Here is an 18,762-nt window from a genome sequence, read left to right on the forward strand (position 1 = left end):
CAAAATTTTCCATCCCCATGTCGCAATATCTACCATAATTGAATTATTTCCATTAACTAGTACAAACAGGAGCCTCCGTCACTTAGCTAATAGTAGCGAGACCTAATTGGTCAGGGCTGGGCGGGCGGTTGCTAGCAGATTTGGGCGGATCGCGCTGTCATAGAATAGCCACTGTAGATATGGTTTGTTTCAAGATCATCTCGAATTTAACATGTCTCTCTCTCTCTCTCTCTCTCCCACACAGCATTTCATTCTACCTTAGTAAGAATATAGATGAACCCACTTAATAAATTATCATAAATTGTTATGGTTTTTTGTATTTGACACAGAAAATAGATACAAATAAAGTAAATTGCACTGTTTTATTTCAATAAACATATAATGGATTGGACAGCTAATTCCCTTAAATATTACAAGCACGGAAAGGAAAATAAACATTTTAAAATCGTTTTGAAGACAAACTTTTATTGTGTGTTACACGCAGCACATTTCGATTATGTCGATTAAATTGAAGCGATTTAGTTTTGCATACGATATATTTGTTTTTTTATGCATTTAAAAGATATATGCGTTCGATGTTCAATCAGCCTCTGAGAGGCGCTGACAACTCGACACGAAACGCTAAAACAATCTCCAACCACAGAGATCTATGCTATCGTTTAGTTCACGACAGGGCGGGAAGCAGCATGGGTGTGGATCAGGCGAACGGCGTGCCCAACTACTGTAGGCGACCTCCGCAGAGGCCTTTCCTCCAGAGGATACAGTACGCGATCTGGGACCCAGAGGAGAGAAAGTTCTTGGGGCGCACGCCGAAGCGGTGGGGTGAGTGATATTTAACTGGTTTTTGGTAGTGGTTCGTTGATAAATTTATGGGGTGTTTTATATTAATAATAAGTATTAGCTGCCTAGTTTTAAATTGACAAAAAATAATGAATATATTTCTTATGAATATCTTTCTTTTTAATAAATTTAAATAATGCCAAATTTCAAATATAAAATTCACAATTTTGTATTAGAATTAATTAAAATAAATTAATTGTGGGTATAATTAATTACAATAAATCAAATGCCTTCGGAAATGTTATTTATAGAACATTTCGATTGTTTGTTTGTTTTTCATTCACATCAATTAAAATATATCATACAATATCTGCGAGTAAAATAATATAATTAAAATCCGATAAGTCTATATAAAAATTAAACTCTGTTTTAGAGATTACATTAGGACAGAGAAAGTAAAATTTAATTAACCGAAATTGTAACTCAAATACCTATCTCTAATTATTATATTTTTATTAATTATTATATTTAATAATATAATTAAAACAACAACAACAACAAACTTTTATTTAGTAGATATACAACACGTGGAAGTAACTTTTTCTGTACGTTCTTAACGACTAAATCATTGAACTGGGCTATCGGATAGTTCTGATCTCGAAATTTCCAATTGTTCTTATATAGCCTGTGACACTTAGTGAAGATGTAGCTTTCAAATGGTGAAAGAATTTTTGGTCCACTAGTTTTTGTGCAAAACATTAAAACATGCATACAAAAACGTTTTCTTCTTTGTAATATAAGTTTAGAAATACAGATGAATCAATCTTGGAAGCGACTAGCGTAACTAGATGTCTATCGTGTCAAAATTTGAATTTAATCGATAAATTATATATTTATTGAATTGTACTGAGGCGAATTACTGATGTGAAATGCTGTCTCTCTGTCAGTTGCGAGTTCACCGCTTAACCTCATACATAACTATCAGGATCAATTTGGATTAAATTTGGAATAAATGTATGTAATTGAAGACCCGGAAGATACGTAACCCCTTTTGTAACCGACTTTTTCAAAACGAATGAGGTTCACAATTAAACTGTAATGTTTTAGTTTTCTGGCTCGATGGCTCTATGGGTTTTCATCAGATTGGCGTAAGTCTTTTCGTTTCATAATAAATTGGTGTCATATGTCATATCTGGAGTGGTTACATCTCCCCAGGGAAATCGGCGAATATTTTGTGTAAAATAATTTTTAGCTGAGTAATTTGGAAGAATAGAACGGGTTTCGAACCTTCTTTTTGCCATACCGTAGCAACAGCTAGCCTCTCGGCCACCCGTGATTCCGCCTCAGCAATCGAATTTCTTCCACTCTTTCGGTTTCATGCGCCACCATATTAAACACTTCGATGCTATAAAACTAAACATTTATGTTAATATTAGCTTTCATTTATTCAACCCCTAACGACTGATAGGTTTTCGCCAGTAATAGATTTAAATATTTAAATTATTCAGAGTGAATTTCACAAACTAGCCACACTCTTTGAGGATTCGATTCATATTTTACGCCTAGGTGAATCACGCTCTCCGCAGTTATTTTTGAAGCCATAACTCAGAACTGTACGGGTACTGTAGTTGTCGATAGATTGGTTATAGCTTTATAATGGATTTTGCGAAATTATCCTTACATTAAGTTCTGTTCACGCCATAAACTTGTTACATCAAAGGGGCTTATTTTTGAGGTTAAGTGTATTATTCATATGAAAAAGATTGGAATGACTTGATCTGTACGTTTTGACTTCGGTATTTGCGTTTATAATGTATAAGATAACTAGCTGTCCCTCTTCCCGCGTAGTCACAGGAAAGATAGACTCGGGGTTTTCCTCGCATGTTCCAGTTATCGTGGGATTTACGGGAAAAAATGTTTTTTATATCCTATATCCCTCCCCCGGTTCTAAGCTACCCCTGCACAAATTTTCAGCCCAATCGGTTAATCCGTTCTTGAGTTATAAATAGTGTAACTAACACCACTTTCTTTTATATATATATAGATAGAAAAGACATGATGAGTTGTATGTATTTAAACATTAAATGTACGCTGCGCGATTATGTGAGGAAAAATGCGCGTATCGAAGAAGCAAAACAAAATATCAAATAATTAAAAATTTGTAAAAATAGCCTTATTGTTAGGAAGTTATTTATGGCAGATAACCAATTAGCATTACGATAATACTGGGTGTAATATAAAACTACAATAAGCAAATCATTAGTTACGCTAGTGGCACACGGAAAATTCCAGAAAATCGTGGAAAATATTTTTGTGAGGCTAGGCGTTTTGTGTTCTACAGTTTGGCAAAAAACTCGGGTTCCAATGCCGCCTCGAGATCGAATTTTTTCAATCCTTTCAAAATTTCTAGCAAAGCTTATTAAAGGGAAAATTTTTCTATTAAGAAAATCTGCGGTACATAGGAACATCGTTAGATATGATATTTTCTACAACCAACAAAACACTGGTCAGTAAATATTATCATGTTTATCAAAGATTATCCTAAAAATACCATATTTTTCGGTAACAAGATGGTAACAAGCAGATATGGAATGTTTGCGATGTTACATTCGTAAGTGTCACACGGCGAGGGTTGGGGAGAGTTGCGTCACACTTACAATTGATTGTATTCATTCTTTGTCTTCACTTGTAGCGTGTGAAGAATTAAGAAAAAAGTGTAATTTCTAAACTTATTTAAATTGTCTTTATTTTTAACAAGACTGTTTGGGAGGGTCTAGATTCTAGGCATTGATATAGTACTAGCGATCCGCCCCGGCTTTGCCCGTGGTACATATATAGCCTATTCCCTTCCTCAATAAATGGGCTATCTAACAATGAAAGGATTTTTCAAATTGGACCAGTAGTTCCTGGGATTAGTGCATTCAAACAAACAAACTCTTCATCTTTATAATATTAGTATATATATATCTATTTAATCTTTAGATTAATACTCGTAGCATGAAATGTTTTATAAATGAGACATTTTTAATGTTGTAGTAGTAAAATAGAAAAAAGTGATCATGAAGCGGGATTCGAATCCGGATCTTTTTGTCAAACCTGTGTAGCTGTAGCTCATCTATTACCTGAATTAATTTGAGTATTATTTATGGAGATATATTATAGCCAGCATCCATACCTACATATAGTATGTGTAAAACTGCTGACTAAAACTACGAAACTATAAAACGGCAACCATAGACAGTGTTACAACAACCATCAAAGAAATTGGATTTTATACGATATCGTCTATATCGAATCAACTCTAAAAGCCAACAAACGAAACTGCGCAAACTCGTTTCATCAAATAGGCGAATATCCAGCGAAATGGTGCGCAATAAAATTTATTTTAGCATCATAAAACTTCATGATGCTATTTTTACGACGCAATAATTTTAAAGCGAAATGCATGAAGCCTTGACCTTGTTAAAACACGCTCGGAGTAACAAGAGGGTGGTAGAATTTACTTTTATCTATACCGTAATAATTATCTAACATTCATTGACAAATTTCTTTACCTTTTTGACAGCATTCCAAGTAGGTATCTACAATATAAAGCGTCTGAGTTAGGAAAGCTAAAATATCTATATTTTAAGTCTATCTACATTATTTAACCAATTAACAAAAGAATCTTTAAAAAATTAACATCATCATATGCTCCTTGGTACAGCGGTTCACGTGAACGTAGAACCGAGGGGCCCTGAATTCGATTCCCGGTGTGGACGCAAAAAAAATGTCTCGGTCTGGCTGGACACAGAAGGCTTTCACTACTTGTACATAAAGAAAATCGATCAGTGAAACAGATGTATATTATCTGCGCTATACCCCGCACGGGAAACGGGACATAACCTCAGGAATCATCATACATAACATCATAACACCAAGGAACAGAACCTTGCTAGATCATCAAAACTTTTACATATTTTCTTCTGGAAGATATTCTGTATTATTAACATATTATAAACCGCGGTTTGGTTGATATAAGCGAATGTAAACAGACCGTGACCGCCCGAGCTATTTCTACTACATCCGATATGTTCACGTCATTTTGTGTATTTAGGGTATGCATTTACCTAAATCCGCTAAACTCAATGCCTAGAAATTAGCTGTGACCTGAATTCATACTGGACTTCAGTGTAATATTTTCTTGTGTTTGATTTTACGCGAGTATTATACATTTGGAAATTAAAGACTTTTTAACGGATTTTGAACGCGATTTATTGACGGGGAGTCTCCCATGAATAAATCGCGTTTATCCCGTGACCACGCTCGCTGTAGTGTTCGAAACGTCGGGTTAAAAAGTCTTTAATTTCCAAATGGGCTTCACTCTCTTTTTTGTAGCGAATGATGGCACATTTTTTGAAATATGATATAGTTTTGTTACGAGGAACATGTTTGAGTTTTTATGTTACAATATTATTTTTAACCAGTGTTCGTAATAGATTATGTAAATGTACTGCTGTCCGCTTGGGGTTCGCCCAGATTGTCTCTCACCATGTCTTTTGTCGGAACTCAAACTAAAAAATTTTGCAATCTTATCAGTATCATTGATACCCAAACCTTTATAACGAGATTTAATAAGCCACCCCAACACAAAAACTCTTTTCTTCCTGTTATTAATAAATGTAAAAACGTAAGAAATGAAAAGAAAAAAAACAATGTGGTTATTGAAACATGAGAAATATCGACCTTGATAAAACCAATAACGTTTGCGGTTTCAATTTTAAATATAGAAGAAGTGTTCTAGATTTTTTTATTAATCAAGATCAGATGTTTATAAAACCTTTTTCTTTAAATATAAAATTATGTATGCTTACCTAAAATTTTAATGTAAACAATAAATAAATTCGCTAATCTAAAACTTCCGAAGATGATTTATTAAATTGTAGGTCTGAAACCTTGTAGTGGGTTATCACCAACAATGGTTTTTAATATCTTCTAGAAATATCTGATATATGTAAATTAAAAGAAACATAGAAACATTGTATTACATTTAACGCCTGATAGTGTTAAATATATTCAACTTTGTGAGTCATTACATGTTTTTTGCATTGTATATTATAATGATTCTAAGAAGTATATGAAAATATTGTTTATAATAGCCGACTTGGATGAAATTTGGGATAAAAATGGCTTAGGAACTAGGTTCTAAAAGTATTACATAGTTTTTCCAATGAACAACAGCTAAAGTTGAAATATGTGGTTAAAGTTTATGTTTGCAGATAAAAACCTATGCCCCGCGGTTTTTGTAGTTCGCTAGTGTGTAAATAGCTAAAAATTATTCTAAGGGAAATTGTATTCATATACGAAACCGGAACTCTCTTTCTTAAAGAAGCCAGGTATTAATCTATAATTATAATTAATTTTATCATTGTAAGTGATCTATTCTATCTATTTACTCATGCAAATTGAATATTTCTATTTAGTAGTTGGAATTTAATTTACTACGTATAACTCTAATTGTAAAACTAGACTTTATATATTTTGAACAAGAATTAAATTGTTGATGATTTAAAAGAATTTATAACTAGAACTAGGTGTGGTCACAATCCGCCAAGGGGGTCGCGGAAGGATAATAATTAGATCCCGTAACCCCTTCACAGAGGCGGCTCGATGGAAGACAGTGGGGTTGCGGTAGGAATCCGAAATGACCCAAGGCCAAGGGTATCTATGCAGATTTGCCCACAAAAAAAAGTAGAATAAGATGTTTTTCTTAATCAAGATCAGATGTTTATAAAACCTTTTTCTTTAAATATAAAATTATGTATGCTTACCTAAATTTTTAATGTAAACAATAAATAAATTCGCTAATCTAAAACTTCCTTGCCACTTTCTTGCCAAGGGTATCTATGCAGATTTGCTCACAAAAAAAAGTGAAGTCACAATGGAAATATTTGGGAGTTTACGGTGTGGAAAACTTCTACGGCAGTCATTAGAATCGTATTTATTAGTTTATTATACTTCATAATGTTGTGTTTATTTCAATACTAGATGTACCGCGCGGTTTCACCTGCGGATGAACACGCGGGCAATAACAAGTTATAAATAATAATAATAATAAAATCTTTATTTTTATTATTATATTTATTATTTATTATATATTATTATTATTATAATAACAAGTTTTAAGGATTGCGGCTTGAATTCTCGTAGGGGGCCTGTGTCCTTACATTGGGAACATGTATGAGTTGATGATGACGCCTCTTCTCACGATGGTATATTTCTTTTCCAGGTGTCATCGGCCTCATATACTTAGTCATGTACATCTGTATTGTGATCTTTTTCTCCATCTGCATGTGCGGGCTGCTGGCCTCCGTGGACGAGCATGTGCCTTACTTCACACTCGCTGAATCTATTATTGGTAAGACCACATTGTGATAGGCAATTTTCTTATTTTTATGTCATGGGTAATGGAGCTGGTGGGATAGATGGAGATTGTGGGTCGCCCACACTATCACCGCCCGTGAACATTTGGATAGGATGTGAGAACTTTTAGGCACTAATTATTTGAAAATTTTATAGTTATTTTATTTATGTTATAATTTAAAACTCAAACGCATATTTTATACCATTCTTTAAACTTTTGAACTGGTTGTTTAAAAAATGGTATATTATTCGTATTCTTTACTGTTAAAAGTTATATTGTCCAACTCTGAAGAAGTATATACAAACACGTCGATTTGATTCTGGAATCTGAATTCTGATTCTTAATTTTCGCAGAGAGATTTGATACGATGTATTTCTTAATTGATTTTCAGGGAATAACCCGGGCATGGGACATAGACCCATAATCTTCGAAGAGGGTGCTCTTATATGGTACAGGTTGGACAATAAGACAACTTACAAGAAGTACACCGATAACATAGAGGAGTTCTTGGCACGTGAGTATATTTTATCAAACACTAGACGCTCATCCCGGTTCAGCTTGGATATCAAGATCCCTTTTTTATCCCAATGGAGCATTTAATCGGAATATAAATAACCCATCAACCAAGTCAACTCATACCCTGTCTGATACCCTGTAATCCGTTCAGGAATTGAATCGTGATTGACGATAAACATCCTAACAAACAAACTTTCACATTTATAATATTAGTGTGATATATAACTTATTACGTTTTGAGCACATCTTTGGTTCTTTGATTAGCGTAAACCAATTAAGAGTTTAGGATTCGCAGTAAAGGTTTTATAAATATAACTAATAAAAAAAACTAAATAGTCTCCCGTATGTATTATCACCGATCCTTGATATGAAATCTGTCCGTTAAAATTGGGCAAATACACGAATTTTCATTCGACTGTACAAAATATTCATAGATTTCGAGACATTTTTTCTTAATGATGCGCTTTAAAAATAGTATCAACTATTTATTCAATATACTTTTTCTACAAGCACTTTTGAATCGTCCTATTATAGTTTTACCATTCACCACCGGTCAAAGTAATGGTAATAATCATAAAATATTTATTTATTTATTTAAATATAATACACACACAGTTTTACAGTTATTTCCGATTTATATAAATATTTAAAGATAAATAAACTGTTAAATCATCAAGAGGTATATTTAAACGTATTCTTTATTTTGCAGCGTACAAAAACAAATCTCTACTAGTCAACCAAGGGCTGAACCAAAGAGACTGTCAAGACAAGAAGCCACCTGCAGGCGATGTCTGCTCCTTCAACATCTCGCAGCTGGGACCTTGTTCTGCTGAAAATGACTATGGATATGGGGAGGGAAAACCGTGTCTTATAATAAAGCTGAATAAGGTGATAATATAGTATTTTGTTTATTTTATAGAACCTATTGTTAAGTCAGGTTTAATAAAATATTTTTATAAAGATATCAATATAGGTTATTTTTATAACAACATATAAAATATTTGTGTGGTAGATTTAGTATCAATATGAATATCCTATTTATAACCGACAAGAAAAAGAGGGAGGTAATCACCGTGACTGTATTATGTTTTTTTGCGTTTGTTTTCCCATTATTGTGATGCTGAATGAAACAAACCTTTATCTGATTTATTGATATCATAATTTTTGATTTAGGATAATTATTATGTCAATTTCCGGGAATAATTAATTCTAAAATACAAGACTTGAGGAATTAATGTAAAATTTGTCATTATTGTATAAAAAAAAAAACTGTTTTTTATGTCATCGTCGGCAATGGAGCTGGTACTAACACATACTAAATGTGTATTACAAAAAAGTCCCTGTAAGATAAGTGTTTATAATTACGAACATAATTACATATAAAGAGATAATGTTTTCTTAAAGATATACGACTGGAACCCCGTTTTCTACGACGACCCTGGTGAGCTGCCCCCGGACATGCCACCTGACATCGTAAACTATATTAACAGAACAACCACACCACATGAGGTAAATAATGCAATGATTTTTGTTTCCACGATATTACATTTTGCTGAAAATATCCTAAATTCTACTATTCCTGTTCGTACTATCCTACTAATATTATAAATGAGAAAGTTTATAAGGATGTGTGTGTGTTTGTTGCTCTTTCATGCAAAAATCACTGAACCGAATGCAATGAAATTTGGTACGTAGACAGCTGGACAACTAGAATAACAGAATTAAGAATGTTGCAAAAAGTGGCAAAAAACAATACTTTTGATTTTATAGTCTACATTTTCTACCATTATTATTATCGTTTCAAAATATGTTGCAATCCATTCCAGCGCCGTAAAGTTTGGTTGTCCTGCATGGGAGAACGCCCGGCGGACGTGGAGGCACTAGGTCCCTTGCAGTACTGGCCCTACCCAGGTGTCTCTGAGGTCTACTTCCCTTACAACAACACACCGGGCTACTTAAGCCCTTTGGTTGCGGTGCAGTTAATGAATCCCTCCCGTAAGTTTCATGGATTTGGTGACAATTTTTTAAAATATATGTAAAAGGAATATTTTATTAATTCTGTAACATAATTTAAACTAAAAAAAACGATGTTGTTATGCTCAAATATCATTTATAGTAAATAGTATATGTTTCTGTTTAGCGAATAAATTATGTTTCTTTATTTCCATCATACAAATTATTACTTAAAATGTATTGAAAAAGTATGTGTGCCTATCTCATTATGCAAAAACTTGTTTAAAATTTCGTTAGAGTGCATCTGTCAGAATACAACGACGCGTTCATAAAAGATGTAGCTCAAGTCCATGCTCAAAGCTTTATATGTTTTTATGTCATAGTAAGTAACTGAGCTGGTGGTTCGACTGATGGTAAGCGATCACCACCGCCCAAACCCTGCCGAAGCGTGCTCGATTCCCACATTTAAATTTATATCTGCGTCTACTATTACTTTTCACAAAACACCCTTAATTTTACCCTTAATCCATACTAATAATATAATTTATAAAGCCGAAGCATTTGGTTTTATATTGAACGCGATGTTTTCCGGAACTACTGATCCGACTTGAATGATTCATTCACTGCATGTAGTACATTTATGGAGAAAGCTAGAACGTAATATAATATGATATTTAAATAACATTTATAATATTCTACAGCTAATGTAATTATAAACATTCGTTGCCGAGCCTGGGCGAAGAACATCGAATACACGCCTAGCCTGAAGGAGCGTCTTGGTTCAACCCACCTGGAGATTATGATAGATTGAGCACATATCAACGAACAAGCATTTAATTTAGTATTTATGTTGTAGGCGTTAATGTTGTTGGTGTACGTGTTAGTATGTTGTTGTGACTAGTATGCGAAATAATATGATAATGAAAATGTAACATTTTTTTTAATATAATATTTGTACGTACACTAGCCGTAGTAAAGTAGTACTTAAAGGAGGAAAGAATCATCAAATTGTACTTAATTTAATTATTGCTGAGGTTTTATTATAGCGTTAAATCTTTTTCTGTCTCCACCCAAAAGAGGGAATGCACCAATTACCAACGTAAGTGGGAGCAGGATAGAAAATGCGTCTCATTACGTAAAATGAAATTATTGCCAAAACAAAATAGCTTAAATTGTAAAACAAATATACGCTTTACTAAGTGTTTGAATGTCTATATTTCATTTAAAAGTTTGAATTGCATTGCTAGTCAATTAAGAACACTCATGTCTATATAAAGAAATCAATGATAATTATATAAGGAGTTTTACTTGTCGAATTAAAATTGATGTGCCTTAAAAAGTGTCTTAATAAAAATATTTTGATACAATTTTAAATAAAAAATGTGATTTAATGATTTCAATATTAGTTCTCGTATTATGAAGAGTTTATCTAATAGACAAAAAATATTCGCTGAAAATGTATTTTGTTACGTATAGGAATTCTGTTCATTCTTTGTAACAAGGTGGTAATAAAACTTTTATGGATCATTGTTGTTTTAATTTATCCTTTCATTTGACATATGTCATTGGGCCCAAATCAAAACTCTAGACTTTTTATGTCTCTTCGAACGCGTTCTGTATAACCCTGTGTTAAATATTGTTGTATTCAAATAATTGTTATGAAAAATATAAATCGATTCGTATCATTTAAATATTTAAAACATACAGTTATAATTACACTTATAATATTACTACATTTTTCATTTTGAGGTGGTTAAGACATACCTACGATTCAAAATAGGATATCTATTAGAAGTATCGAAACAGTTATATAAATTAAAAACTTCGTAATGAATTATAAACGCGAGTTCAATATCGTAAAGTGTATAAAACTTCCAGGTAAGTAAAAAAACAAATCGCTTTAACTCCATTTAAACATCGTGTTTAAATCCATTTAAACATCTTCAATTTCCAATTGTTTTAGTAGCTTAATAATTAATAAAATCACAAGTTAATCAGCTGTATTCAAGCAGAGATACACGGGTATGTGAACTGAAAACACTCAAGTGTGGATGTCCCATAATCACGTTAGTGTTGCGATTACCTCATGCTTAGAAAGAGCAGAAAATGAACATTGGTAATACGCTTATTATGTTTAATAAGTAGGTTAAAGACTAGATTTTCAAGCGTTCTGTAGTGGAGCTGGCTTTTCAGCTGCGTTTATTCGACCTAATTTATTTATATGTCAATGTACAAATTATGTGTGTAAGATTGTCATGTATTCAGTGCCAAGAAATCTGATTTCAATGGTTGTTAGAAAGTAATATAGTAACATTCGGATAATCTTGAAACAAAATTAAATTTAAAGTCTTGATCTTGGTGCTTATTATTGTCTGACGCTTTCAAATCACTTTTAATCTTATGTGCCCTGCAAGTCAATAGAGATATCCAAAGTCTAAATCTTGTAAATAAAACGCAAACATCATTCAATAGTTTATTCCATTTACGCTATAAATACTTTCACATTAACCCTACACTACTCTTTGGTTCGTGATACCCACGGTATAGGGTCTATTCGACCATAATTTCAATGTGTACGGAGCCCATGCCTTCAAGTCTGTCATATTTTATATTGTGCGCCCACGCTCTGCATTCTATGTTGATCAACATACCAGCTGGAAGAGATATGTAAAATTAATTGATTCCCGTACGTCTAGTTGCCTGGTAGAAATTGCTTTATAGCGATAAGACCGCTAGTTCTATACATATGTAATAAGGTTAAGGTTCATTGTAAAGTTAAATAGTAAAAGTAAATTAATAAACAAAGAGTGATTATTACCGCATATAGGTAACCTGGTTATTGGAACTACACGTTGTAGCGATTTATATACGTTGTAAGAAAAACCCAATAATAGGCAAGCCGAGATTTCAACTGACTTTTATAAATAGTAAGGCAAGTTTTGTTTTATAAATATGCACATAACACACACACATATCAAGACATCATGCACTGGGTTAAATCGACGGCTCTTGGCGCAAGCCATATTATTGTTAAGCCTGATTTTTTGAATTAATTGATTGATGTTTATTTTTTAATTTTCCTTTTTTTAATGTTCCTTTCTATTGTTATCTGTTGGGTATGTGTATGTGTGTTGAAACGAATGGTTTTTATTTCTTCTTCAATGGTTAGAAAGAGAGAGAAAGTGGAGGTCAACAAATATAAAAAAGGAATAAATAAAGACTTACTCCTCGGCCTCTGTAAATGCACAGCCACCAGCGGACTCAGGTAGCCCTCCTGATTTGTGTACGGAAAGTAGTATCCCGGGAATCCTCTGTACGGCAAGTACTGTATGGGGCCGATGTTCTCTCGGTCAGCCGGGTTCTCACCCTGGCACGACACCCATACCATGTTGAGCTAAAATAATTAAAAACAAACTCTAATCTGTGTGTGGCGAAAAATGTTTATATTTTAACCCTAATATGTACCTATAATGTACTTATTAGTATTATTAATAATAACAAAGATTCTTTATTGTACACAAAGAAAGAACAATAAAATATGAAAAAAAAAGTACAGAAGGCGGTAGTAGTGTTAAGTTTTTGTTTCGAATTTTTATTTATTTGATTATAACGGTTTAGCGCGACAGCTGTAGGGTCCAGAAGGTTAACCATACAGTTTTTAAGTAGGTATACAAATATCTCGACTATTACTTTTGGTACAGTATTAAAAAAATAATTTATTTACATGTCGTGTTTTAAAGAGAAATTTCATATTGGATGGCCGGTTTGACGCTTGCGAAATAAATGGTTTATGAAAATTTAATCAATCGCAAGAGATGGGATGGGATGATAGTGTTAGCGCTGATCGAAAACATAATAAGAAACATGGAAATAATATTTTTAATTAATTTGTGACGTCACATTGACGTCACAACACGTGTTGGTATGAAACATTGGTTTAGGGAATAAAACTCTAAAATTGTTTTTGGCATAGAAATTTATACGTATTTAAAAGCATTGTTTGAAGTGTCAGTGATGAAAGTTAAGGATAATTCGATGATCACGTTAACATAACTATAAATGATACCAAAAAAATGTATGACCTTTTGGAACGATGAACCATCTATGATATTCCCAAGCAGATTCGACGACCACCAAGAAAAGGGCATATCATTATCTCAAAGGCCGTCAACACATTCGCGATGCGCGTAATTTCGCGAGTTACGGCGGGCGTTACTTTCCATCAGGTGACCCACTCATTTGCCTAAAAAACCTTAAAAAAACAGTAACGAATCTCACATAATTCTTATCGTATGCTGTCATATTCCGAATATGGTCCTTCAAGTCCGTAGGCATTGCTTCGGGCAGGGTGTCCGCGCTGTTATAGAAGGCTGGTTTCCATCCATATATTTTGTTCAATTTCAGGAATATGCAAGGCGTAGATTTGTGGTACGCAAAGTTATTGTCTTCCACGCAGGGGCCCCAAGCGCTGATGTCGACGTCGCACACTTTTCCGGCGGGTGGGGGTAGTTTGAAATCGCAGTTGTGGATATTCTGGCCAGCACTCGTTTTCTTGCCATCGCGCTTGTAGGCTGGGGAGGGTTGACGATATAATTTGATTCGGATATTTTATGAATGTAACTCAACTAGATTTATGTATTTATTTGGTCAACTAACATTAGTTTACAATGATTCTTAAATATATTATATAACAATTGTATTTGCGAAAAGTAACAAACAATTAAAGGTTAACACAGCTATATATATATAAGTTGAAAACCGTTAGTTGAAGTTATGAAAATGAACTCTGGAACCAAATATAAAATTAATTTTGACCAGTGAATATTTAATTCAATTATAATTATCAATGTAAACTATTGGTTTTCATTCTCCTCTGTAGTATCGTATAGTTTTATGTTATCTGTGGTAGTACCCATAGATATCTAAATATAGTACTTAAGGATAACTACTTTTATGGCAATAAACAATTTATACACTTAAATATACAAGGCGATCCTGTCGATGAGATCTACAAATAAATAATACTACATTTTAATCTATCTCATTATCTGTTGGAATCATTAAATTTTATTCAGATATGATCAAACGTTTAAGGGTTAACAATATATTTACCTTTTAAAAACGTCGACAATTCGTTAACCCACAACTGGTAGCTGCCTGGGTCATTGCCCCTGTACCAGATGACGCTGCTAGCGACCTCTGGCGGTGTGGGGCGGAACCCAAGGCCAGGGTTGGTGCCAATGATCGAGCTCTCCAGCTGCCAGCGGGGCTGACGAGCGTCCAGCATTTGGAGGAAAGTCCACATGCATATGACGACCAGGAGAGCGAGAGCCGCGTAGAAGATGAAGTAGAATAAAGCGATTTTGGCTGGAATTCATACGATTTTTACCAAAATTGAATTGAATAGAGAAACTGACTGACAAAGTTAAATCATATAATTGTGTCTAAAGCAATTATAATGTAAAAATCTTTCTGCCATATTAAGGTCTATGTAAATTATTTCATGCTTATTTTTTTATGCCCTCAGCTAATAACGAAACGAAATCGACAATTCAGCTTCGTTGTGTTTCATCAGCAACAAGATCACTATGTTTTTAACAAAATAATGCAAAAGATTTTTAGATGTGGCTGTTGAAAGACACGGAATTACTCTTTAAGTAAACGGTTGTTTTGACAAATGTGTGTTTTGTGGACGTTATTCCCCATAAACTACTTATTACTAACAACTCGTTTTCTATAAAAAATCTATACTTTCTCATATCAAGTGTAATACTTTTAACTATTTATGAGATGTATAAAACTCTTCATTGTGAGATCATTGCTAGTCCGGTAAGGACGTAGACGATTAGCTTACATTACGTGGGTTATTATATCTGGTTTAGGCCGAATTTGATTAGCAAAAGCGCAACTTAAACTCAATAATATGTCTAGAGAGACGAAGCTGATTAGATTTACAAATTTATTAATACATATAACTTAAAAGGACATCAGTGTCTTCATAAGCATAGTTTAATTCTAAACCACTAAGCAAGCTAAATTTGGAATAGATGGATATTTGGAAAATGTACTAAATGGAATGGAAAAAATGTTCCTATTTTTTGTTATTTATTACTGCACGCTCGTCCCGGTCCGCCCGGATATCAAGATTCCTGTTATAATCGGAATAAAAACTAGTCCTATCATCCAAGTCAGTTCATAACCTGTCTATACCAAATTTTATCAAAATCCTTTCAGTAGTTTCACCGTGATTGACGAATAAACATCGAAACGAACAAACTTTCACATTTATAATATAAGTGTTATTTAGATATAATTTTTATAGGTAGAGTACCAAAATATTTTATACTTTTATATGTGTCAAAAATCTGTTTTCCCCTTCCTTCAAGCAAAGCTCAGGTATCTAAGAATCACCTAAGACCTCAAAACACGCATAATTCGTAAGTCACAAGTGCTCTATAGAAGTTAAAACATCGCAGAACGGTCCAGTCGGCAGTGGCCGGTGCGCCGGCGCAGGATGTGGCAATGAGACCAATTCTCCGCCGGCGTCGCTTCCGCCCGGGGGCGTCTTATTCGGACCTTGGCTGCTCTTTTAAATTCTAATGGACCTCGAATTTTTAAAGGTTATGCTTTATGATTCAAGTTTTCTCTGAGCCCTACTTTTTCAAGTTTGTGCGAAACTAAAGCCCTTTTTGCTTAGGCTTCATTTTACTAATCTTTGCTATTGATGATTTGTTACTTGAAACACTAGATTATCTTTGTATGGATTAATTTAAATGTGTTATTTGGTAAAGGATAGAGGATAAAATGTGAACAGTATATAGAATAAAGATTCGGAATTATGGTCAATATTGACGTTTACTGTAAGCTTTTTTTAGTTCACTATCTTTCACACCAAGGTTTCTCCTAACGTTCAAATAGCCAATGTAGAAAATGGCACTTTTAATAACTATAAAAGGTTTTTGTTGACTTTGATTCTAATCGATTTATAAAAGAAGTTAAAACTATTACATTCCATTTAAACTATCGTGGATGATGTTTTTGCCTGTGATATCTTTATACTGATCACGCGATCAATATTAAGAACTAGCTGCGCCCCGCGGTTTCACCCGCGTAAGTTTGTATCCCGTAAGAATATCGGGATAAAAGTTGCCTATATGTTATTCCAGTTGTCCAGCAATCGAAAAAAAGTACGAAATTTCATTGCAATCGGTTCGGCAGTTTTTGCGTGAAAGAGCAACAAACACACACACACATCCTTACAAACTTTCGCTTCTATAATATTGGTAGGATAAAATAGGATAATGAAGAATGACATAAAAAAGTATGTATCAAATCACTCACACCAGCTAGCACCCGTGCGGCCGCAGAACTGTCTCGTCTTCGGATTCCATATGAACCGCTTCATCTGCTGACTCTTGGTGAGCGGCGGCTCCTTCTCCCTGTAGTACAGGTTGAACCGCTCCAGGCTGGTCAGGTCCGAAGGTCGCTTCTTGACGGTCATTTTGGACGTCTGTTGTTACCTGCACCAGAAATTTAAGAGCTTCAGAAGATCATTTTTATTTTCATTGTTTCAAAGATTGCAGCACATTTACAATAAGAATAAAATTGGTTGTTAACGTTGATAAGGCTTATTTTCAGCTTCCCGAGACTCAATGAGTTAAAATCCTAATGATATGGGATGGCTATGATAAGAGATCTAATACATAAAACACAACTTTTCGAAACCTGTATAAGCATTTTGCTACCTTAAAGTAATTGCGTTTAACGCGCATGTAGTTTTAAAGTTTCTACAAATTATATTAAATTATAAAAGAAAATAAAATACGGGACGTTTGTAGAATTACATTGTTACATATCTTTACCTATATATACTTCGGGATGAATCTTAAAAGCAGCAGAAGTAGAATCTTCATTTACTAAGCATAATAACGCTAATTCAATTAAGGATGAGGTAGAAAAGTTCCAGATAATTAGAAATATTTTTCGAGCACTTACGTAGGATCTGCGAGACAGCCGCTGTCCACAGTGCACACGGCAAATGCGCCCGCGCGTTCGTACACCGACGCAGGATAATGGGATGGCTTCATGCAAAATGACATCATGTGCCCTGTGTATGTAGCATGATTTATTACTTTATTTGAATGGAAGACGCATATAGAAAGAGAGAAAGAAACAAAGAAAGAGATGTATCTTATATAGGAGTTTTTTTAAAGGCGTTCCCGAAACGTAATTTAATATGTGGTAGTCGAGCACGCTTCGGCACGAATTGGGCCAACTCGCACCAGGGAAGTACCACACCCCCACAGAAGACCGGCGTGAAATAGCATTCTGCTGTGTTTCGTTCGGTGAGTGGGGGAGCCGGAGGCCCATATCCTTTTCCTTCCCCTTCCCAGTCCTTTCCTTTATTCCTCTCGCAAATCCTTTCTTAATCACTTCCCAATTTAAATTCGGCAATCCATTTGTAGAGGCGTAATGTCTGTAATCGACTTTACGTCTCTACAAATGTTCATGGGCGGTGGTAGCGCTTACCATCAGGCGTCCCACTAGCTCCATTGCCGACTGTGACATAAAAAAAAAAACGTAAACTTGAATTCCCGTATGGGGCGAAGAATAAACCCCTCTTTTTACTGATCGATTTTCTTTCGGACAAGTAGGTCAAGTCAGATCAGTCTTCAGTGCTCTATCAGACCGAGAATGTGTCGAAATTTTTTATAGTAGTTTTAAATCTTAGCAATATTTATGTACTTAATTTTGAAAAACTGAGCTTTTCATTGCTTCCCTGCATCATAACGCCGTCCCTGTCCCCCAGGCGGCATCAGGGCTAACTATTAGCAGGAGGTGACTCCTAATAGTTTCAGATTCCCTTTAATTATCTTTACCTCGCACACTGAATAGCATGAGTAGGCACATCCCGTGACATTTTCTGCGATTCTTAACTGGATGATTGGAAAGTATCAACACAATCTGTAAATTACGATTTTTGAATATTTAAACTTATATTAATTATAAAGATGAATTGAAATCATTTGTGTTTTATTTATTTATTTATTTATTTATTTATTCTTTACAGTACATATTGCCTAAAAATAAATTGACATTGTAAAAAAAAA

General features: G+C 34.1%; 2 protein-coding genes across 2 annotated transcripts; one reads left to right on the forward strand and one right to left on the reverse strand.

The window, feature by feature from the left end:
- The first annotated feature begins 654 nt into the window (after window positions 1-654).
- On the forward strand, window positions 655-11,131 carry LOC119831205 (sodium/potassium-transporting ATPase subunit beta-2-like). The gene is made up of 7 exons (XM_038354497.1): window positions 655-822; window positions 7,049-7,177; window positions 7,575-7,697; window positions 8,409-8,587; window positions 9,104-9,208; window positions 9,526-9,694; window positions 10,354-11,131. Exons 1-7 carry the CDS (start codon window positions 687-689, stop codon window positions 10,461-10,463), a joined length of 951 nt encoding a protein of 316 aa, XP_038210425.1. The 5' UTR covers window positions 655-686; the 3' UTR covers window positions 10,464-11,131.
- Window positions 11,132-12,112: 981 nt separating this feature from the next.
- Window positions 12,113-17,713, reverse strand: LOC119831523 (sodium/potassium-transporting ATPase subunit beta-2-like). Its single transcript, XM_038354931.1, has 6 exons — window positions 17,648-17,713; window positions 16,994-17,172; window positions 14,765-15,019; window positions 13,931-14,223; window positions 12,878-13,046; window positions 12,113-12,306 (listed from the first exon to the last, which is right to left on the reverse strand). Exons 2-6 carry the CDS (start codon window positions 17,151-17,153, stop codon window positions 12,203-12,205), a joined length of 981 nt encoding a protein of 326 aa, XP_038210859.1. The 5' UTR covers window positions 17,154-17,172; window positions 17,648-17,713; the 3' UTR covers window positions 12,113-12,202.
- Window positions 17,714-18,762: the final 1,049 nt, after the last annotated feature.

This window comes from Zerene cesonia, chromosome 1, assembly GCF_012273895.1.
Source record: "Zerene cesonia ecotype Mississippi chromosome 1, Zerene_cesonia_1.1, whole genome shotgun sequence".
Lineage (NCBI taxonomy): Eukaryota > Metazoa > Arthropoda > Insecta > Lepidoptera > Pieridae > Zerene > Zerene cesonia.

What these genes read in the sequence shown, in the direction of transcription:
- LOC119831205 (XM_038354497.1), top strand. Translation starts at nt 687, where the DNA reads ATGGGTGTGGATCAGGCGAACGGCGTGCCCAACTACTGTAGGCGACCT. An exon ending in CATAGAGGAGTTCTTGGCAC is followed by an intron (nt 7,698 to 8,408) that starts GTGAGTATATTT and finishes TTTATTTTGCAG; the next exon opens with CGTACAAAAACAAATCTCTA. An exon ending in TTATAATAAAGCTGAATAAG is followed by an intron (nt 8,588 to 9,103) that starts GTGATAATATAG and finishes GTTTTCTTAAAG; the next exon opens with ATATACGACTGGAACCCCGT.
- LOC119831523 (XM_038354931.1), bottom strand. Translation starts at nt 17,153, where the DNA reads ATGACCGTCAAGAAGCGACCTTCGGACCTGACCAGCCTGGAGCGGTTC. An exon ending in CAGCATACGATAAGAATTAT is followed by an intron (nt 13,047 to 13,930) that starts GTGAGATTCGTT and finishes TAATTATTTTAG; the next exon opens with CTCAACATGGTATGGGTGTC. An exon ending in GCATTTACAGAGGCCGAGGA is followed by an intron (nt 12,307 to 12,877) that starts GTAAGTCTTTAT and finishes TATCTCTTCCAG; the next exon opens with CTGGTATGTTGATCAACATA.